This window comes from Oryzias latipes, chromosome 13 (assembly GCF_002234675.1).
Source record: "Oryzias latipes chromosome 13, ASM223467v1".
NCBI classification, from domain to species: Eukaryota; Metazoa; Chordata; class Actinopteri; order Beloniformes; family Adrianichthyidae; genus Oryzias; species Oryzias latipes.
Genome location: NC_019871.2, coordinates 10,176,529 through 10,199,553, shown reverse-complemented (window position 1 = coordinate 10,199,553; position 23,025 = coordinate 10,176,529). Strand labels below are relative to the sequence as shown.

Genomic DNA, 23,025 nt, shown 5'->3' with positions numbered 1-23,025 from the left:
AGCATCACAGTTTTAACCACCATATCTTTTTATGTACTGATTCTTGTCTTAAAATTGCAGATTTCTTTAACTCAAATGAGTAAGTTTTGTCCCTTTTTACAGGAATCAAAATCTTTCATTTATGAAACATTTAAGGCCTGTTTGACTGCTTCCATTTAGAAATATTGTCACTAGTCTGTGTGACAATTTGGAAGAATCTTATCCTGTTCTACTTTGGATATTTTTGAAATCTTGCACCTAAATGTGTGTTTTCTTTCCTCAATTCTCTCACGACTAGTGAAGATATTTACTCCAAGTGACGCTTTTAAGACTGTTGCGGTAAAACGTGTGCAAAACCACAGCTAGAACTGTACTTTAAGAAGTCAGAAGTGTTCAGAGAAACTGAGCGTTGAAGACCTTAAGGGCTGCCTTAAGCCTTAGTCATACGGGTGGAGACGGCTGTTTGCGGGAGAAAAATGGGCAATCCTGTATGTGGTACCCATACTGGCACACTGCCAGTGGCATGCACTTAAACAACACACAGAGTAAAGAAGGTGAGACATGTTGTAGAGATTTCCCACCCCCAAAATGCTGTATCTTTGCAAGGGGCCTTTGCATATCACCTGCACACCCCGTGCATGCAGTAAGTGGCCAGTACTCTCATCTTAGTACCGACTAACCACGGTGAGGCCTCGTTTAGAAACTATGGGCCTCGTCTGTGGAACAGCCTACCTGAGGATGTGAGGGCCTCATCTACTGTCAAGGTTTTTAAAAAGAAACTAAAAACACGCCTGTTTAACTCAGCTTTTAATTAGATCTCATATCTTATCTTTTCTAAGTTTTTATTTATTTATTTATATATATATATATATTTTTTTTTACAATTTTGCTATTTTTTTACTACTATGTTTTAGGATGTTGTATCCCATATTTGTTTAATCTAGATTTTTTACTCTGTTTGATGATATTTTATCACATACATATTTGTTTAATGTCTTTTAGTCAAGTTAGACTGTTTACGAGTGTTTTCTCCCCCTTAGCTGGGGTGTTTGTGTCTATGCTGTCACCCCGGCTAACAGGAGGACAGGGTGGACAGCGCTTCATGGGTTCTCTATTCTAGCTTTTTTCTTTAGTCATTTCTCTTTTACTTGTGTTTGGTTTTGTGTATTTTATTGTGCAGGCTTATTTAATGATTTTATTGCATGAATGGGGATTGTTGTCTTCTGCATTCTTGTTTGTTTTTATGTACAGCACCTTGAGCTGTTTTTTTTTTTTTTTTACCTGAAAGGTGCTAAATAAATAAAATGAATTTGAATTCAGTGTGGGGGGTAAGGGCATTGTATGTCAGCATCACCCCTGCGTCATAAATATGTGCAACTTATGTTAGCCTTAAAAACTTTTACGATACACTTACTGCACGCATGACAATCGTTCCATAAATAAACCTTAAGAGAACTCCCATGATACACCAGTGCTCACTTTGAGATGGTGTTGTTCCTGTCTACGACCCTCTACAGGCACGGACAACCCAAAAACCCGCATCACGGGTTATCATATGGGTCAAATGGGTCAACGCCTCGTACAAATGCATGTGACTCAGGCGGAATCCAAATTCTTCCTTTACCCATACGGCTTCTCCCTACCTCTACATTTAACATTCCAAAAGGAGAGCTATGGAAAAATAGTGTCTTGTAATTCTGACGTCTCTCTCTCTCTCTTGATGACATAATCCATAGTCGCCGGTCATCCGTGTCAGTGCGTGGCTGCCAGCACTTACACATAATTACACAAACACATAACAAAATCCGTTGTAGAACTTTAAAAAGTCATGCTGAAACAAAACATCATTACTTACATCTAAATGTAAACTTCTGTGCTTCAGAGCACACCCCCGTGAAGGAAAGCCTTTTTCCTCTGCGGCACAGCATGACGCGGTTAGGACTTAGGTTGCCCCTTCAAATAACTATTTCAGACACCCCTATCCCTCCAAACGCCCCTACAATTGGAGGATAAGGAGAATCCGGAGGGGTAGGGGAAGAATTCGGATTCGGCCTAAGGCTTCAGGATTTTTCTTGACACTCTCTACTTTTACCCAAAGTACCCATGGGCTCCCTCCTGTCGTTCACATTCATGAATTCTTCATTCTTTGTGTGTTGTGTTATCATTATTTCTCCATTCTTGCAGACTCATCGCCATCACACGCATCTACCACCGCTCACTCTCTCCCTCCGGCTTTGTCCGAGGATAATGACGAGTTTAGTGACTTTCAAGGGCCGGTCGGCGCCCCCGCCTTTTTCCCTCCACCTTCTGCCTCCCCCTCCCCCTTCGGTCCCCCTTGTCAGCCACCCGTTCAGCCTTCATCCTCTCCCTCCATGGGCTTCGCAGAGGATGATGACGAGTTTAGCGACTTTGTTCAGGGACCTGTAAACACTTTTCCTTCCTCGCACTTCACCCTCTCCTCTCGAGCTCAAGCCCAACCGTCACCCCCTTCCTCACAGCCCCTCCCTGCCTCTGTTTCCATTTCCACTGCCACCCAACACTCTGCTGTCAGCACCATCTCCCAACCTGCGTTTCAAGGTAACTTTTCTCTCTGTTGAATCCCCTCTATTCCTCTCCCTGTAATATTCATTCAGCTAATTCCACTGTCCAGCCTCTGCAGATTAATACGTTTTTCATTTAAGACACACGGTAAGTTAGAAATCTGAAACCTTAATCTTTGTAAGACCAATAGTAGGATTGTCTCTGATTACTGAGATATTTCTACCTCTGTAGAACACAGGGAAAAGTCAAATCGATGCATTGCATCTGACAGATCAGCTTTGCATGTCAATACCTGCATTGGAGGAACTCAAATAAGTTTAAAGTTTTCTATTCATGTGGATTACAGCAACAGTGAAAAAGTGGTGCAATGACTATGGTAGTGTTTGTATTTGAAGTGCATGGTTAGCATGAACTTTAAGGACGACTCTCCTTAATGAAATGTTGTCATGTAGCTTTGGAACTGAATTGCACCTCTAAAGATTTTCTTTAAGACCATGTCGTCAAAGGAATTAATGCATTCCCTGTAAAGAAATTAAAGTTCTTTTTTTTGTTGCATTCACATGTTCATGGTCTCCTCTTATCTAGCCCTTTTTGGTGCTTTGAGTTGTTGTTTTTTTAATTCCATTTGTAATTTTTTAAACTAACTGGGAAGAGCAGAGATGTATGAGTGGCTGAACGCAGAAAATCTGGACTGTTCTAAAGAAGCTTGTTCCTCATCCGTCTTCTAGGACCATCGCTGGAAGAAAAGCTGTTCTCCTCGTGTGATCTTACTGCTGAAAAATCCGCCCAACTGAACTTTAGAGCCAAGCAGAGTTTGACTCAAATGGCTCCTAAAACTAAAGTTTCCTCTCAGTTTCAAACCAGCCCTAATGCAAGGGACTGGGCTGCAGCCTCTGAGGATTTGAACTCTGCTTTCACCTTACAAAATCCACAAGACTCCCTGGTGCCACCCAACCTTCCCCCATCAACTGCAGGAGCATCGCCTCAAAATAGTAGTAACAGTGGTGAGAGATGTGCCGGTTCTTTGGACCTCATCTTTTCTCTTTCTTGCTTTTTTGCAGCATTAACACTTTCTTTGGAAACAGTTTTATCTTTCTAACTCTGGTGACGACACTCTGCCTTCATTCTTTACTTGGCATCTTTTCGTTTCATCTTGAGGATAAACAAATGATTCTTATATGAAATGAAATCACTGCAAAAAAAAAAAAAATAATGCCTTTGATGTGTCCTTTTTAGTGTCTGAACATCTTTGCTCTTATTCTGCCCTCCTAACTCCTCCGTTCGTCAGTGGGATCCTTTCACGTCTACGCTCTGTGCTGCATTGTGCAAATGAACCGTCGCGCCCGCGGGTGACACGTGCTGACTAAATGAGCCGCCGTCTGTTCCTTCACCTTGAATCGCGCTTGCTGACAATGACCCATGATGCATGCTGACTGCTTTTGCCTTTAACAGGGATGCGCATGGCTTGGGAGGTACCACAGGAAGCCTGGCTAATCCGAGGCCAAATGTGCATGACTTCTGTGCCAGTCCTTTGTGCTATGTGTTTGTCTCTGTCCTCTATGTGAGGGACATATTCGGTGTTTTACTTTTTAAGACTGATGGAAGCAAAAAGAGTCAAAATGGGGGGGGGGGTTAAATATGGAATACACAAGGGAGCAATACTTGGATTTTAATGTCATTCTCTACTTAAAGACCCACTCCGATCATTTTTAAGCTATTGTAAAAGCATTCTGGGTGCTTTTTTTTTTTTTTTTTTTTAATTATGATTATGCCGTTTTTAGCCAAAGTAATAAAAACAAAAACCTGACATAGTTTATTGCTGGTACTGTTGATGGAAAGCAGCCCCGCCTCTTACCCCTATCTGTTGCTGAGAGCTCTCTGTTTATATGCTCTCCAGCTATCTTATAGCCAGCCCCCTACAACCTCAAACCAAATGTTACTTGTGCAACAAAAATGGCGAGGAATATTGAAACTACCCAGTCAAACAGTTGTGAGCCAGACGCCAGCTTGGATGAGGAAAATAAAGACGTACATGACTCTAGACATGTACAAGTGGATGAATCAGAAAAGAGCGCATCACAGAGCTTTTGGCCGGCCCTTTGTCATTTTTACATCACGAAAACGCTCTTTTTCAAGCTTCATTTTTTGTCTGCTTTTGATTCACAGCATTTAAAATAAAGAAATACTCAGAAATGCAGATTTACTTAAATTTTTTTTATATATGTCCTCCATTTTCAGAAAAATTCACCACGAACGTGTTAAAAACACAATTTTCATCAGAGTGGGTCTTTAGTGAACAGTCTTTATTTTCCTGTTTTTCTAAAGCTGGAAATAAGTTGCTAATTATGTATAGTTTGTTGGGACAAGACTGTTGTGATTTGGTGCAGGGAAGCTTTTCAGCTGTCTCCTTTTGTAGTTTAAAAGTTTGTGTGAGTCTTCGAAACGGGCAAGAGCAAGACTCGTACTGCAGCGGTTAACTAGCTGTGTGGGTTTTTTTTTTTGTGTGCTTGCAGGTGTTGGTGTGTACCCACAACAAGAGCACATTCAGTCCATCCTGCCAGCCTGGCTTTACAATGACAGCCTCCTCCCTGGTAAACATTTAAGTTTAAATCCACTGGAGTACAGCTTTCCCTCGCTATATTGTGTGTGTGTTTGTTTGTTTTTTACAGTGCACTGGGATCTGTGTCCTGATTGGCTGTTGAACTTGTCAATCAATCTCCTTTGTGGCTCCTTTTCTTTTGTACAGAATGCATTACCATTTCACATTTCTTTGATTGCAAGCAGATTTTTGGTTGCATTCTATAATATTGGACTTTTTTTTTCCACGAAAGTTTGAAGTTTGTTTAAAGAAGAGAGAAAAGTGTGAAAATGTTTGAGAAAAATCTATAAAGTATGTCGTCCTAAAACATCTGCGATCCCTCTTCGCGATTTCACCTGTGGGGTGGGGGGGGGTTATTTTTAGCACGTAAAAGAGGGAACACAGTATAACGGTTTTTGGAGTAAGCAATGCAACTTTTTCAAATGTTTTCAATCGGTGTATATTTTGTTTTGTTTTTTCCCCCCGCAGAAATGTATAAAAAGGTACTTGAATTCACAATGACCTCAGCAGGGATCGACACGGCAAAGCTCTACCCCATACTGATGTCGTCGGGTCTTCCTAGAGAAGCTCTGGGGCAAATCTGGGCGACAGCCAACCGCACAACACCTGGCATGCTGACCAAAGAGGAGCTTTACACTGTACTAGCACTAATTGGTGTAGCACAGGTAAACACCGGCATCACAACAAACAATCTACCCGGAACAACGGTGTTAATCATTCCTCTCTGTTTGGATTGCTCCGCAATAAACTTTTTTGCTCAAAGTAGACTGGTTAGCAAGACGGAAAGCTCCTCGTTATGAATCAGCTCACGGCTCCTGAAAGGTTGTAAGCTCAGTATAGCACTGACTCCTTGTCAGCTGCGTTTGGCAGGAGACTTCTTATCATCCTGCGCCTGAGCTTGTCACCATCCCCTCTGGGAGGATGCAGATTTGCATGCAGCTCACGAAGCCGCATGCCACCGTGTCTATGTGAGGAATAATAAGGCACCTTTGGTGATGTAAATCTTCAAGAGCTTTAAAGCTTCAAGCCGAGCTAGACACGTCCTGTCTGTAAGTTCCATGTAAACAGCCGCCGCTCTATATAAACATGATCGTTCCACTCGAGTAAATAGCTTTACGTCTATACCTTCCATGATTTAATATATCAAAGGGAGTGATATAAAAAGATTTTGTTTGCAGCACTGAGACAATAGAAAATATTGCAATACTGAAAGTAGATTTTAAAGAACAGGCAGGATGGGACCCACTAAATAGAGTCCACTGAGGAGCAATACTTGGACTTTAATGTCATTTTCTTCGTAAAGATCGACTCAGTTCATCTTTTGATTTATTTTAAAAGTGTTGCTATATATATACATATATATATACATATACGTATGTATGTATGTATGTATGTATACAGTGATCCCTCGCTATAACGCGGTTTACTTTTCATGGTTTCGCTACTTCACGGATTTGCATTGTGCATTGTGTTCTGCATTCTGATTGGCTAAAAAGTCACTCCGCTTCTTCTCTACCTGTGTGTCAATAACGTTGCAGTTTAATATGTACACGTACGTAAAACATCTCGCCAAATTAACATTATGTACGTGCAAATTCTCCTGCAATTTCGAGTTTCTCTTAAACCCATAGATAAAAGAGCGACAACAACTGCCAATCACTATGTTCTTCTCCCGAACAAACACAGCTGCACCGAGGGCTTCAAAAGAAGAAAACACTGCAGAGCGGAGTCGGGATGCAGCGGCTCAGTCTGAAGAGCAGTGAAATACACCTGAGTCACTATTTGTCCGACTGTACTTTGTATTTTTTTTCATTATAATTTTAAATTTTCTCCCGTTTAATCTATTTACTCGGGTCGTGGTGGGCGGGGCTAATCTCCGCTATTCGAAGCCTTCTGTTCACATCGATGATTAAAATTATTATTTGACAGTACAGAAGTTATTTGTTGAAAAAAAAAACATTTCTAAAGTACTTTTTTTGTGAAACAAATGCTTGAGCCTGTAAAATGGTTTGTTCTTTCTTTTCAATGTATAATAGAGTATTTAATTGTATAATAATTGTAAAAAAAAAAAAAAAAATGGAGGTTTCTTAGTTTCTACTTCACGGATTTTGTCTATCACGGGTTCTATTTGGAACGTAACCCCCGCGAAAAACAAGGGTTTACTGTATATATGTATATATATGTATTTGTCCTCTATCCTCACGTTGAACTACATTATATCCAAGAATTTATGGGATTTCATTGGATTTGTTGTTTAGAGTGGCCTCCCAGCAATGAATGTGGAAATCCTGGGTCAGTTTGCATCTCCGCCTGTGCCCAACCTGCCAGCTCTGGCCATGGCCATGGCCCCTGTCATGCACCAGCAGCCCATCATGACCCAACCCCCCGTCTCCATGCCAGTGCCCTCTCAAGCTGCAACAGGAATGACCATGACCCCTGCAGCTCAGGCACAGCCACCGACGAACACAAGTTTTATTGCCAGCTTCCCTCCTGCGCAGGTAACGGCTGCGATTTTAGCTCTTTGTGTATTTCCGTCAACCTTTCTAATAAATGTTTTTGTTAGGCCACCAAATCTGAAGACGATGAGTTCCAGGACTTCCAGGAGGCTCCGAAGGCGGGGACAGGAGATTCCACTTTCAGCGATTTCCAGGGGGAATCGGGAGGAAGTTTCCCTAAAACTGCTGCACTTCAACACCAAAACAGGTGTGACATGCAATCATTTAACTAACCAACTCTCTCTCAGCTATTAAATAAGCTTCAAATGTTCCCTCTGGGTTTTATCAAAACCCATGTGACCTTTATTCTCGCTTCGCACCAGAGCAGTTAATATACGCTCAAAGTTCTAGCCATCGACTTTCATAACAAAAGATGCATATTTGCAGAGATGAGTCTAGCATCCAGGCCTGAATAGTTATTTATAGCAGTGTTATTCTGCATGATAATTGTGCCTGTCTACAGTCAGGCACTGTCTTAATATCTTGTAACAGGCTCCTCAGAATAGCAATGAGTTTGGGCCTTCTCCTAATGAATTCATTTCAGTGGATAGCAGATAAGCTCATTTCTTCATATTAGTTTCCAAGAGACTGTTTTTTCAGTGAGGCAGAGCTGAAAGGCAATTATCTGCAGAGAGAGCATAATTACAGTATCTAATATCGAAGTGGCAAATCCAGTTAATAATTCTATTCTTCGTTTTCTCCTTTATCATCTCAGCAACACAACAAGAATTTCCCACAGTGCAACACTGTTGGCTAATTAATGAGCTTCTACAGAGTTGGATTGCTGAGCAGAAATTGCAGCTCTGCCTATTTATTAAAAAAAACAACGTTTTTTTTTATGTCACGTTCACACCGGGCTCGGAAACATGCGTTCAATCGACTACTTCCATCGAAAAGTCTATGTAAACGTGCGTACATGCTCCTTTTGGGCGTCCACGTTTAACTCACGCGTTCACATGTCGCTACGCAAGTTTTTAAGTCTGTTTTCAGGCTCCACCTATAAAACGTAAAGGGTTCTGGGTAACGTTAATCTATTATTTTTTCTTTGAGTATCTTCTTTAGAGTTTTCACTTAAGATAAAAGTGAGTCTTCGACCCCATTAAACAGCTTGTATCCTCCAAATATTTAATGAGACCGATGATTAGATTATGCTCCTACCAAAGTCTTTTTCTGGAAATGTCATGTTTCTTGATGCTTTCCTTGCAGCACACCTGCTATGCTGACTCCTGTGTCTGGCTCCGCCTCCTCCTCGGTCACGTCCTCTGATAAGTATGCCGTGTTCAAGCAGCTGTCTGTGGATCAGCCTGCAGAGCCAACGCCCCCTACCTCAGGTATCTTCCATATATCTCCTGTTGAATGTTAGGATTTGGTTTAAAGTAGTGCAGTTAGTTTTTTTTTTATAGTTTTTTTTTTATACCAAGCTAATTTTAGATTTCTATTTAAAACTGAGCTGAAACAACAAACAAGCCTCAAGCTTGTTACTGCTAACATACATCCTTTGATTACATTTTTTTGTCTCACTCTCATAGTTGTACTTAGATGAAAAGATTATTTTTGTCATTTTTGTCTTTTTTTTCACCTCAAGTCAAGTTATACTGCCAAGCAATTTACAATAAGTTTTGTTTAAAAGAGTGTAAACGATATGTTTCCTAAATTTAGTTTTCTTATTCTGATTCATATTTGGTACTTAATGATGCATAAATATCACAAACATTGATTTAAATAACATTTTGTTTAAATAACAAAGTATTTCTTTGTTAAATTATGATTGTAAAACCCACTTTTGATGCATTTGAAAAACAGTTTTTGAATATCTCTAGATTTATTGGAAACAAAGGTGGAATTTTGATTTATGAAGTTGTGCATTCTTAAGCTTTAATTTAACCAAAAAAAACATTTTATGTTCCTATTTTGCCATAACAAAATCTCCTTTGGTACCAACAGTCTAATAAACCCATGCTTCTTTTTTTTTGTAGACATTGGAGACAAATACAGTGTGTTCAGACAGTTGGAACAACCTGCTGACAAGAAACCAGTTGGTAAGGGACTCACCTGGTCTTACTTTACCTGTTGGATGAAAATGCTGCCATGCAGGATTCACACGTTCAGCACTGAGGTGCTCATGTCAGCCTCGTCACAGAATTATTCGTTTCTTGGGTTTGAGCTGCACAAGCGTAGCGAAGTCACACTCAGACTCACTATGATTAACGTTTTGTCGGATTTGTGGGAAAGCTTTCGGGTCATTGCACTTCCACGTTTCCTTGCTGGCCCACTTTTGCTTTTTTGCAGTGCTGATCCCCGTCCCTTTTTTCATTAGAACAGTTTCTGATGGGGGCAGCTCTTACAACTCCAGTAAGTCATCGTTTGCAGTGACCTTTCTTTGGCATTGTCAGGTTCCGTCTTCCTTAATGAGCCCATTAGCTGAGTCTCTTCCACCGTACAGCGGCGGTGGGAACAGATTCTCGGCTTCTAGCCGTGCATACATTAGCTTGCTGTAGAAGAGCAGCTGCTGAAACTCTGTGCTTTCAAACTTTTGCGGTGTGTTTTTTTTTTTATGTCTGCATCATATTGCATAACTGCAACAGAGCGATGCCTAAGAAGATCAGACAAAAAAAAAAGACATTTTAACTTGTCAAAAGTTAAAATGAGCTCAGCAGATCAAGGCATGGGAGTGTTTCTTTATTTATAAAGGAGCTTTTTGTGCAGTGATGTGTGCTGTTCTACAAATATTCTGTACCCCTCAGTTCATCACAAGTAGAAGTTTACCCTTCTTAGTGCAGCGGAGTCACACTGTAACTAATCCACCAGCTTTTTCCTCTTGTAAGATTGTCAATTGCGTCTGTTTCTGCTGAGATTTGTGTCTTTGTCTTCTGTCTTTTACTAATCTCCAGTCCTTTGGTTTGCAGGGGAAGGATTTGCAGACTTCAAGTCTGTCGGCGCTGATGATGGCTTCACAGACTTTAAAACCGCCGACAGCGTCTCTCCACTAGATCCCTCAGATCAAGCCAAAATCTTTCAGCCTGCCTTTTCCTCCGCTTTCCCAAACTCTCAGTCTTTACAGCAGCTTCCGCAGCAGCCACAGCCCACGGCACCGGCCTCTCAGCCCAAAAACCCTCTTAACATGGCCGACCTGGACCTTTTCTCTTCTGTTCCTGCGCCCTCTGAGACTAAGCACACTGCGTTCCCCACTGTCTCTGCCCCCCCCTCTTTAGTGCTTCTGCCTGCTGGAGCTAAACCTCCAGGCGGAGGGTCGGATGATTTTGGTGACTTTGCCCTCTTTGGCTCTTCATCTGACCCCAGTAAAGCTTCAGCAGCAGCAGGAGGAGCTACAGCCGCAGCATCTCAGGATGACTTTGCAGACTTCATGGCATTCGGCAGCTCTGATGTTGAGCCTAAAGGGGAGAGCAGCACACGGGTCCACGGGGAGACCACCCCACAGCAGCAGCAGCAGCAGCAGGGTTCAGACAAGTATGACGTGTTCAAGCAGCTTTCCCTGGAAGGAGGTCTTTCGTACGACGACAACAAAGAGAACAGCGGCGGTTCCTTCTCTTCCCTCAAAAGCTACACAGACGACTTTGCTGACTTTCAGTCCTCAAAGTTTTGCACAGCACTAGGGGCTTCGGAAAAGACTCTAGTCGACAAAGTATCTGCTTTCAAACAAGCCAAGGAAGACTCCGCCTCCGTCAAATCCCTCGACCTGCCGTCCATCGGCGGGAGCAGCGTGGGGAAGGATGACTCTGAGGACGCGCTGTCAGTACAGCTGGACATGAAGCTGTCAGACATGGGTGGGGACCTGAAGCACGTGATGTCCGACAGCTCCTTGGATTTGCCAGGTCTTTCGTCCCACCAGCCCCCAGCTACAGGTGAGGAATTAGTGCGTTTGCTGTGGTGAGGCTCCCCACAGTCACTCACAAAAGCGTTAAGGAGTCGGCAAGCCTGCCCTTCACAATGGAGCCGTTTACAAGTAAACTTTCAAAGAGCAGAAATAAGTTGGCTTATGAGTTATAAACCTACAGAGAAGTTACAAATAACATATCAGATTAGACACGACATCTTAATTTTACATTTCATTATTCATTTTGACACACTACAGTCCCTCTATAGATGCTCATGATGTTTCATCTTTTTTTATGTCCTCATTCTCCTCCCTGCTTTGTGTTTGAAGGAATCACAGAAAAGCTTTTAGCCCAAATCCATTTATTTACAAATGAATATTGCCCACTTTTAAAGAACCACTCTGATGAAAATGGTGTTTTGGGTATTTTTAAAATGTTCTTTCTGATGATGAAGGACATAAATTTGAAATATTAAGCTCCTAATTGCTTTTTTGAGTTTTTTACTTTATTCAAATCCTTGTGAATCAGAAGCAGCCAAAACAAAAACAAAAAAGCAGTTTGGGAAAGAGCTTATTGTAATGTTGAAAAAATGCTGGGAGGGCCACAAGTTCCTTGCTCTGAGCGCTGTCCAATTTGGAAGGGAAGGGGGGCGGGGTTGCTCAGCACCAACCGTCTTTCCCACAACTCGGAGGTCAATTTGTAATAAAGTCCTGCTGCTGTGCAAAAACCGTCCTAAAAAGCGACACAGGTTTTTTGAATTTTGGCTAAAAACGACATAATCATAATAAAATAGACCAATGGGAAAGCTTAGACAATCGGTCAAAAGATGATCAGAGTGGGTCTTTAAAGTATGGACAGTCAGTCTTTGGCTGCTGCTGTTTGTCCTGATGGTCGACCCATTCTACAGCTCCTCTGCAGTCCTCTTTCTTTGTGGGCTGTGACAGTGATGCAGTCTTTTCAAACAGCTTAACAGAAGATTTTTTAACTTATAGATGAGCTTCAATAACATTTGCATTGATTTTCAGTTTATTCGTTTAAGTCACTGGTTAGACATTTCCTAACAAGCATCCCGTTCAGCTTAAAGACAAAGGTATTATGAAACTGCACGCAGTTTGATTTCATTTACTTTATAGCAGGGTGGAATAGAGACCTGATAGATGCACGATTTTCCATTTTTTTTTCTGACTTAATGCAGTTTTTTTTCTCTTTTTAGTCCAACCATCCAATTTAACTCAGATATAATCGTTTTTGATCATATCACTCGTTTGTTTTTCCTGTCACAGCTGCAAAAAGAGAATTTACTCACAACCTCTTTGTTTATTGCCAGTCAACACAGGTCCTTAATAACAATCATCCAGTTGTCTCCATTCCAGCATCCCCCTCCCCTCTTCCTCCACAACTTATCTTTTATTCATCAAGCATCTCGCTTTCCCTTCATGTCTCATGTTTCTTTTTATTCCACACACCTTCAGATATCAAGCAACTGTTGTCAGGCGAAGTATTGCTTCTATGAAATCTGCCGATGGAGAGCGTTTAGTATTCGGACCACATTTATGCAACCAGTTATCAGCATTTCAGCATATCTGTTAATATAAGGCATTGAAGCCAAACCATGTGGAAGTTGTCGTAGAAACGCACACACGTAAAACATCCCCATTGCCTTATTCTGGTGTCTGTGCAGTATTTAGACTATAGTTTGATTCCTCTGCACAGAAAGTTCCTGAACTGTTGCAGACGCTTCGACACCCAAATATTTCCTTAGACACGTTCTGCTTCTGTAACCGCGAACTGTTCCTAGGTCCTGTTTTTATCGGCTCCCGTCCTTCCTGGAATGCTTTTTGGGACTAATCTGTCGCTGAAGTGTAGCAGGCCAAGCAGTTTGAGCATCTCACTGAGCTTTGCACCTTTTTCTGAAAAATGTACGTCATCTTAAAGAGACAGTATTTCTTTTGTGGGGTTGCTTTTAAGGCACAAAAGGAATCTGTTTGTTTTCTTTAGGGTAGTGGTGGTGGTGGTGGTGGGGGTGTTATGTTATTTATTTATTTATTTATTTATGTATTTATTTATTGCTGTTTGCAGTTCTATGTGATATCACAGCTCTCTGACAACTTCTTGAAATCAGTATTACCCTTCTTGCCTTGCTTTTTGCTGCAGTGTGCCTGCTTTTACAATTTGTGAAATTGACAAGATCAACCATTTTATGCATAAAAGTGTTGCAAGTTTGTTTTTACCCAAGGACGCAGACGTACACTTACAGATTTAATATAGTGTATTTTTATTACAGGAATATAAATTTGTATTTTGAAGCTAGATACCTTTGATTTTGATGTAGTATGGTTACCATTGTAAATTAAATATAGCCTCAAGTTATTAATGAAGTATTTTAGGTTTATATTGTCTTTTTAAGAGTTCATTAGTTTGCTTTGACAAATAATCACTGTAGCAAGATGGAAAAAAAGGATACTGTCTCTTTAAATCTGTCCCTGCATCTGTGATGGATGTAATCAAACTCTTCTTTGGGGTTTCAATGTGGCCCTCCTTGTTTTCTGTAACCCTTTGAGAGCTTGAAGAGGACACTCATGTATTTGCAAACATACTATAAGGCAGACATCATTATTCCATATCTTTATTTTTGTATTTATTCATATTTATGTTTTTTAATCATGTACTAGGCTGCAGTCTTTATTCAAAAAAACCCTCTTTGTCTATCATTGTTCAGATGTTCTGCCAGTGTTTGCCCTCAGGTCCTCAAAGGGTTAATGCTTCCTGCCTTGTTTTTTTAAAAAAAAAAAAAAAAAGAAAAGAAAAAAACTTTGAAACCTGGCTTTCTACCTGTTCTGTATTCAAACCTTTTTCCAAAAATATTTGTTGCTCACCATCCCAGCCGTTAGAAACGTTTCTCTTCTCCCTAGAACTACTGATTCTAGTCTGTGAATGTGCCTTGTCTCTGGTTTCTGCTTCTTTATCCTCGGGTTATCTTTGTTTTTTCCTCTTTTTTTCTCCTGGATCTGCATGCTCTTGTATTTAAAATGACTGAAATCTAATTTTACAAATGTTCGCTTGACAAACCTCTTGTAACGATAAAGCTCTTTCTTTGTGACTTTTCTCTCTTTCTCTCTTCTCATGTTGTCGTAATAAATATTACTGTTGTTATTGCTGAAATGCGTCTTTTTTTTTCCTTTTCTTCTCTCGGGAGGCGTGATGTGGTCTAATTACGCAAAGCTCGCAGCAATAGATCCTTGTCAATTTCACAAATTGCTTTTTATATCCGAGTGCTCTGTCATGCCTAACAGGAAGGGTTCAACAAGACGGATTTATGTGTTTTGGAGTGTCAAGGAGACAGGAATGCTTAAGTGCTGACACTTTTGTTCTAGTTTAAGACTTGTCAGTCAGTATTTATCCGATGAAGTGATCAAAAAGGGTTGTAGGGAGGATCTTTGGAAGAATTTGTTAGATCCTGGGCTTTGAAATTTGTTAGTTTTAACATAAAGTGCCAAAATGTGGTTTATTTGTCAAAAATCAACTGTTTTCCTGCAAAACCTTAAGAAAAAAAATATTTACAGTGAAAAGGGTCCATTTTATAAGAGTTTATTTTATGCATGGGTGGATCGTTTTTAGCGTGGCTTTGAAGTGTAAAACATTTCTCAAGGTGGCGTCATTTCCAAATGATTATGAAATCATACAGTTTAATGATGGCTACAGTCAGTTCAGACGTTCCTTTAAAGACCCACTCTGATGAAAATCTGTGTTTTTAACGTTTTTCTGATGATGAGGACATGTCGTAGGAAAATTATGTTTAAAATTGCATTTCTGAGTATTTTTTTATTCAAATTGTTGGGAACCTGGCACCGTTCAAAAGAGCACATTTGGGACATTGAAAAAAATGCTGGGTGGGCCACGGTGCGAGCTCTTGGCAAAGTGGACAGTAAGGCGTGGCGGGGCGGGGCGGAGTTGTTCTGCAGAATTCCTAATGTACTACAGCCGCTCTGCAGAAACTGTCCCAGAAAATGACAGTTTTTTAAAATTTTGCCTAAGAACTGCATAATTAAAGACCAATGGTCAACAGTTTGACATTAGACGGGAGACAGTAGGGTCTTAAAGTGTATACACTTTAGGAATGGCACATTTTTACAAGAGAAACTTTCTGTACTTTTTTTCTGGCTTTCAAATCAACATTGTGGTTCCATTGTAAACTAGGGCTGGGTATCACCAATAATTTCCAGTCTATTTGATTTGATTTTGAATTTATACCTGTGTAAACTACACATGGTTTACACATTTAGACATAGTTGTATAGAAATATAATAATAGTTAAGGGTGTAACTGATCAGAAACTCACGGTTCGGGTCGTGCCACGCTTTTAGAGTCACGGTTCGGATCATTTTTTTGGATCGGTAAAATGGAAAATAAAGACAGGAAAAAAGCAACCAAAAAAATTCAAAGAGAATTTATCATACACAAAATTAAACCTATACAGTTTAAAATGGATGTGGACCCTCGTAAAGCTCCAAAAATATAGTATAATTTCCTTCTACACTAAACGTGTTTGGAAGGTTGAAAACATCCGTCATTTTGAGAATTCTGAAAGTTTAAGAACAGATTGAAATAAAAAAGCTGCCTGCTTTAATTAAAGTAAGACAAATCCACACAATAACAATTTCTAAAACAATGCAACAACAAAAAAATACTTTTAAAATCCTTTGATCTGCAGACAAATTCCTTCTACAGCAGCGTCTGATCTACTGCTAGGAACCACTCGTATGTCTGTGTTGTCATTACAGAAGGAGACGACATGAAATTTGACCCTTTCGGGACGTCCGCCCTCAGCTCCTTGGCTAGCTATGACTGGTCAGACCGGGAGGAAACTCTGCCAGGTGAGGTCAGGAAGCGGCAGGGCGTGGAGGGAGGTTCCCTTCCATCATTAATCCCATCCCAGAGGAAGCAGCTGAGCTTCGGTAGCACTGAAAACATCACGAGCTGCTCCACAGCAAGGGCCACCGCAGAGGATGGCGCATCTGAAGCAAACAAGTTTGAGGCCTTTGCCGACTTCAGCTCCAACCAAGGCAGAGCTGATGACGAGGACGACTTCGGAGACTTTGCGAGCACCGTTTCCGAAAACTCTCACTCCACTGCCGTGGAGGCCAGCTCTGAGGGGAAACAAGGCGAGCCCCCAGACGAGTTTGGCGCCTTCCAAGGGGACAAGCCCAAGTTTGAAAAGTCAGACTTCCTTAAAGCCAGCGCTCAGGCCAAAGTCAAGTCCAGCGAGGAGATGATCAAGAATGAACTGGCAACCTTTGACCTCTCAGTTCAAGGTAAGTCCTCTTGTGTCCTAACTTTACTGCATTTCTCCACACAGATCCGTCAACAATAAAATAAAATAAATTGTGATTATTGTTTTTCAAACATACCCAGTCTGAGTTAAAAAGCAAAGCAAGATGTTTGTTATTTTTTTCTTTTGTTGAAACATCAACATTTGAATCCAACCAAACTGGAGTAATTATTAAGAAGTTCTAAGAAAATATCCATGGTCTGGTGTTGATGCAGTGAGCTGGTACTGTGAAATGCTTAAGCAGACATGACTTCCTGTATTTTGTGACAGTGAGGCTTTGGGGTGAATCTAGATTACATCTTTTCTCCTAAAACCTGTCATGTTATCCAGGTATGAGCTCTCCAGAAACTAAAAGCCCTTGAACTCAGGAAGGAATGAAAGACGTGCCGCTCCATCACCACATTGCCATCAGATATGCAGTAAAGCTGTTAGGCATTAGATGGTAGCATTGCAAAGACATTCCAGCTTTCTAATGGCAATGACTGCTGAGACGGATTAATGGCCTCCAACAAAATCCACCTGCAGAAATGAACTGTATCCACTTTGGTGCTGCTCGCTCCTCTGTTCCGTCTAATAAATATTTCCTTATCTGTGACAAGAACGGATTCATTTGTTGCTGCTGGGTTTAATTACTGTGGCGAGCAGACTGTCTCTGGCTGCAGAGCTGTAATCTTATCACGGTTCGGCTTCATGCTGGTTTGAGTGGCGACACATGGCTCCAAAGGTGGCGGATTACCTGTTTCTGGATGATTCTTCCTCACATCAGTTCACGCTTAACATGTTTGTGTTCGTTCTCAAAATACTGATGAATTATTCATACATTTCAGTCGTATTTGAGCCTCTGATTTGAACCTTATTGCTTTTTATTGAACCAAAGCATTTACCTGTTCTGCACTGTCTGAGAGTAATGGCTGCAATAAAAATGGAAAAAAAAAAAAAGTGATGACTGCGAATGCACAGGTACATTTCTCAGAGTGTCCTCGCAGTGAGTGAATATATTGTCCGTGTCTCCTTGGTTTTTTCCCTTAGGCTCCCACAAACGCAGTCACAGTTTAGGCGAGAGGGAAATTGGCCGATCGCCGCCGTCTCCAGCTCCCGAGCAGCATTTCAGAGACAGATCCAACACGCTAAGCGAAAAACCAGCCCTGCCGGTCATCTGGGACAAGTACAAAAACCTGACCGGAGAGGTGGAGGTGAGGAAAACCGCCACAGTTCGCTGCTGGCGTCAGTGACCCGACATCTATGTGTCATAAAAGTTTGTCGTTTCATATTTTGTCACTTTGTTGCTGCAGGAGAGCGAGCGCTATGCTTATGAGTGGCAAAGGTGTCTGGAAAGTGCTCTGGAGGTTTGTGTTAGTCCAATTGATCTCTAAAACTGCAAAAAATAAATGTGGATTTATTGGTTGCAACAACAGAGCGAGTAGTTTGAATTTCACATCACTTTCTTTTAATAGAAAACACATTTTAAAAATATTTATTTTAGTCCAAACAGTAAAGAGATGCTCTAAAAGGCTTTGTAGGGGAAGAAAAATACTAAAATACATAAAATTTGTATCTGTAAAAATGTTTCAGGCATACCTTGAAACACTGATGGGCTGTTTTGTTGTAACATTTATCAAGATAATAGTGTAATACAGCATTTTTGACTCTACGATGGTTTTTGTGTCTGTTCATATTAAGGTTATCACCAAAGCCAACAACACCCTGAACAGCATCAGCAGCTCTGCTGTCTGCACAGAGGTCATCCAGTCTGCTCAGGGCATGGAGTATCTGCTGGGTGAGGAAGAGCTCACACAGCACACACAGAGCTCGCACTCTCACAAAAATCAAACCCATATGAATTAGGCATCAAGGAAAGAGAGAAAAATGTACAAACTGCATTTTGTTTCTGCTAAAGACCCACTCCGCTCATCTTTTGATCTAAAAATGTTCCCAGTGGTCTTTTGGTTATGGTTATGCCGTTTTTAGACAAAATCAAAAAACGTAATAATAATAGTAATAATTGATCTGGAAATCCTTTCTCCCTGTGGGGGGGGGTTGTTGCTGCATATAAGCCGCGCGTGGGGGGCGACAGCTGGCTGGGGAGAACGGGGATCGATCCGACGACCTGCTCTACCGCCTGAGCTAAACTGCCGCCCAAACTTGTCGTTTTCTAGGGCATAGTTTCTGCAGAGCGGCAGTTATCATAGAATTGTTGTAGGATTGTTGGCGCAGATTAAGCCCGCCCCCACCTCCATCACCCGTCTGTTTACAGGCTCTCACGCTAGTTTACAGCCCTTCACACCCGTAACTTAACATTACCGGTGCAACAATAATGGCGAGTAACATCTGAGCTTTCCAGCCGTACAGTTTTGATCCAGATACCAGCTCAGACGAGGAAATCAAAGACATTCATGGAAACTAGTCGTCTACAAGCAGATGCATCAGAATGGAGCAGAGCAGGGAGCTTGAAGCTGAAAGTGTGTCGTTGTTTGCATGTGTATGAAGCAGAATTACTTTTACCAGAGCTGAGCTAAAGACAGCCGTTTTTGCTGGACTTAAGGATTGTCTGGATGGAAGCTGGTCTAACCTCATCTGGAAGAATGTTCCAAAGTTTACCTACATTAAACTGAATCTTCTCCATCTTAGTTAGAAACTTTGAGCACCAGCTGTACTTCATACTGTATATGTTCCTTTAAATGAATATGCTTAATTGAGTTATATATAGCAACCTCCCACTGAAGGATCCAGTGCAGATTTCAGTGATTTTCACAATAATACCTATTATTGCTATCAAGTGTTTACACACTGGAACATTCTAAATTCAGTCAGCATATTTCACGTTTTTAATCTTAACCATGTCCGCCACTGCCTCCTCACGTGTGTGGTACGTTTTGCTCGCCAGGCGTGGTGGAAGTGTATCGCGTCACCAGACGAGTGGAGCTGGGCATCAAGGCGACGGCGGTGTGTTCGGAGAAGCTGCAGGTGCTGCTCAAGGACATGAGCCGCGTGTGGAACAACCTCTTAAGCTTCATGTCTATGGCCAAGCTTGCGGTGAGACGCTAAAAAGCATTTCCTCTGACTTCAGGAAACGACAAAGGGAAAGGAAAAACAAAATCCAGATTGATGCTCCTGTCTGCTTTAGCTGACCTTTGTTATCTACAAAACCCATTTGAAAACATGTGATAATGGATTATCGGAGGTCGGCTTACCACTCATAGGAGCATCAGTGAACCTGTTGGGTTAAAATCAATTATGTGAACAGGATGCCTTCATGGTGTTTAAGGCAACGATGAGGACAGTATAGATTGATTAACCAACTGCGTGCCAGAGTCTGTCAGACAGAAACGGAAGAAGGAGACTCTGCTCCTCTACAGGTTGACAGAAGAACAGCTCATCTCAAGGGCGAATGAGTAAAAACAGTTTCCTATAATTGCACATGCAGGTGATGGAAGGTATTGAAAAGCCAGTTTGATTTGTCCTCATTTCACACACCAGTAGTTGAAGTCCTGCAAACTTTGATGGCGTGATGTTTGATGTTTGCAGACTTGCTCTCTAAGCTGTTGTTGCAAGAACACAAATGAACACACCTTGGCCTGCAGCAAGAAGCAAATTGACATTGTGTATTTGTGTGTGTTTGTGTGCAGCCGGATGAAAGCTCTCTGGATTTCTCCTCCTGCATTCTGAGGCACGGCATTAAGAATGCCAAGGAGCTGGCCTGTGGAGTTTGCCTGCTCAACGTCGAGGCTCGCAGCAAGGTTTGTTTGTGCTCACAGACACCGACCAACGTGCAGGTTTCGGCACAAAATGACTTTTCGTTCAACCATTTTCCAGAACAAAGCCGGCAGCGCTTTGGGACGCCTGTTTAAACGAGTATGATACCAAAAAACTTTGTTTTACTTTTCCTCCTCCTGTCACAGATAAAACCTGCAAGGGACCAAAGTGACAACTCCTTTTCTCATATATCAAACTGCTTTATTTAGGTTTCCTAACTTTGGCAAATCCTAATTAATCCTAAATTAACTTGAAATCACTAAAAAAAGGAAAATATTAAAATAGGTGGATTAATCAGCTTCCTAGTTTTTGTTCATCTGCAGGTTTCCAAATGCTAACCTAAAGAATTTAGGAAAAAATATTTGTTTTTTTTAAGTCATTTCTAAAAGCGACCAGCTGAAATGTCTTCACTATGGGGAGCAGCGTTCATATTGCAGTTTAATGATCCCAAACATTTTACACGGAAAGAAAACTTCTATTTTTCTTGAAAAACAAATTCCAAGTAATGCAAAAGTTTTGTTTTCTTTTTGCATTTTCAAGCTTTCTATCCCAAGGTTTTTTTTTTATTTTGTTTTTTGCAAAAACAAGGGCATGAAATGTAAAAGCATTGTTCAGAGTCAGAGATAGCAGGGACAGCCGCTTTTTAAGTTTTAAAGTTTCTAAACATTAAAATAATTACTAAAACTACTGGCCATAATCTGGATGTTTTGTAGAAACCTGTAGTCCTGCTTTCAGCATCTCTATTTAATATCCTGCTGATGCTTTTGCTTATTCTTATAATTTACTTTAGTATACAATGAAAGAGCTGGTAGATGCTTAACTGTGTTTGACACAATCCCTTAGCTTTAGTAGCATCACAACAGCAGCCCCGTGAGCCTCTGCCCTGCTGTCTGTGAACGCTCTGTTTTCAGACCACGTGAGCTTTGAGCAGAAACATCCTTACATTTCATACAGATTTATATTCAAACCAAGCAAAATGTCCCTATTGGATTATAACCGCATTAACATGCAAAACAGGAAGAGAGGTTGAGAGTTTACAGCTGATGTTGGATAGAAGTCTTATATAATTTCCTTACAATAAAAGGCAGCCTGTTTCATCCAGTAATCCTAAAAATCACAAAGATGTGTTTGCTAACGGCAAACAATAGAATTTTAAAAAATGTTCCCAAAGCCTTTTTAAAGCAGGTTTTTTCAGGATCGAAGTATTTTTATGCAGAGCCGTCATGGGGCTTTAATTGCTCAGTTTGCTTACTGGTGTGTTTGTTTTTACAGCTGACAGATTGAATAAAACACTTTCGTTCCTGAGCTCCGACTCAGAGAGGATGTTCGCGGGGGGGGGGGGGGGGGGGGGGGGGTGCGGTTGGCCTTGGTCACCCACATGTTCACAGTGGAGTCTTCCTCATGAGTATTCCATCTGAAATATGAGCGCGGAGAGTTGTCATTTTGGCGCCTCGGGTGGTTTTCACACTCTGGGATTAGTTCTTCAAGGAAATCAGGGCTATTTCAACTTTATTTCTGTTCCGTCACTTCCACATGAAGGTGGCTGCTCCCCACCCGCCCTCCACCTTCAGCTAACAACCATCAGTGGCTCTAATAACTGCTCTGGGTGCTGTGTGGAGAAAGATTGCGGATCTGCCTTCTCGCCTGTGGTGGCTGGGATTTTTGTCTGAGTGGTTATTACTTGTATTCCTGCAGTATTGTGAGGAGGGGTGTTGGTTTTAAAACATTTTTCCCCCCATAATCCCTCTGTGGCTCTGACAGGGCACAGGTAAGATGCCAATTATCTGACAGTGCAGCAGCAGATCTGCCTGAAATGGCAGTGAATATGGAGGCATAGAACGGACGGAAGCCAACGCCATTTTTTAATAACCCCTCTTTTATTAAGTTCTAGGCAGGAGATCATTTTAAAAAAGTGCCAAAAAAAGAATGCCCCCAATTGTTGCATCCTCATTCAGGGAAAAGGTGCTGATAAGAGGAAATGCTGATGAGTCGTTAAAAGAGCAGATGAGCTTCTGCTCCTCTAAACATCATCTTTCATTGAGTTACTTTTTTAGAGAAAAACTTGTTAAGTTTGACGTTTTATTTTCATGCAGAGATGGATGTGCAAGAGAGGTTTATCTGGACCTTCTGACTATAAATGTTTGATTTGACCAGGTTTCCTTGCTCATCTGCTGCATGGTTAAGCACACCTATTCTGCAGAAGCTAGTTTGACTCCAAATCTGCCTTTTAAGACTCAGCTGGATATTAAACAACCAAAAAACCACTTATTTTCTCTATTTTTACATTTTTTCCCAATACAGTTTGATTTTAATTTATTTCATTCAAGGTTTTGTTCTGGTAAGAAAGGTGGAATAAACATGGCTTAGTTATAAAACCTTTCTATAGAAATTAGGAATGTACTAATAACATTGCACTCCCTACATCTGACCTCTTGATTCAGGTGTGCTTTTTTCTTTTCTTCCTAGAATATTTTCAATTTTTGTCTAAAAGTA

The 23,025-nt window shown here is 41.1% G+C and overlaps 1 protein-coding gene across 7 annotated transcripts in view; it reads left to right on the top strand.

Annotated features, from left to right (window-relative positions):
• The window catches only part of synrg (synergin gamma), a 34,666-nt gene that overhangs the window by 5,294 nt on the left and 6,347 nt on the right, over positions 1–23,025 (top strand). The window contains exons 7-22 of one of the 7 annotated variants that reach the window (XM_011482383.3): positions 2,164–2,556; positions 3,249–3,524; positions 5,034–5,111; positions 5,588–5,784; positions 7,378–7,617; positions 7,683–7,822; positions 8,821–8,945; positions 9,591–9,653; positions 10,521–11,477; positions 16,232–16,762; positions 17,809–17,972; positions 18,072–18,125; positions 18,460–18,556; positions 19,664–19,812; positions 20,406–20,516; positions 20,593–20,631. In XM_011482383.3, coding sequence (XP_011480685.1) covers positions 2,164–2,556; positions 3,249–3,524; positions 5,034–5,111; positions 5,588–5,784; positions 7,378–7,617; positions 7,683–7,822; positions 8,821–8,945; positions 9,591–9,653; positions 10,521–11,477; positions 16,232–16,762; positions 17,809–17,972; positions 18,072–18,125; positions 18,460–18,556; positions 19,664–19,812; positions 20,406–20,516; positions 20,593–20,631 — 3,614 coding nt within the window. The remainder of the gene's footprint in view (positions 1–2,163; positions 2,557–3,248; positions 3,525–5,033; positions 5,112–5,587; positions 5,785–7,377; positions 7,618–7,682; positions 7,823–8,820; positions 8,946–9,590; positions 9,654–10,520; positions 11,478–16,231; positions 16,763–17,808; positions 17,973–18,071; positions 18,126–18,459; positions 18,557–19,663; positions 19,813–20,405; positions 20,517–20,592; positions 20,632–23,025) is intronic. The other 6 variants (XM_020708165.2, XM_020708164.2, XM_020708163.2 and 3 more) reach the window with 6 other exon arrangements.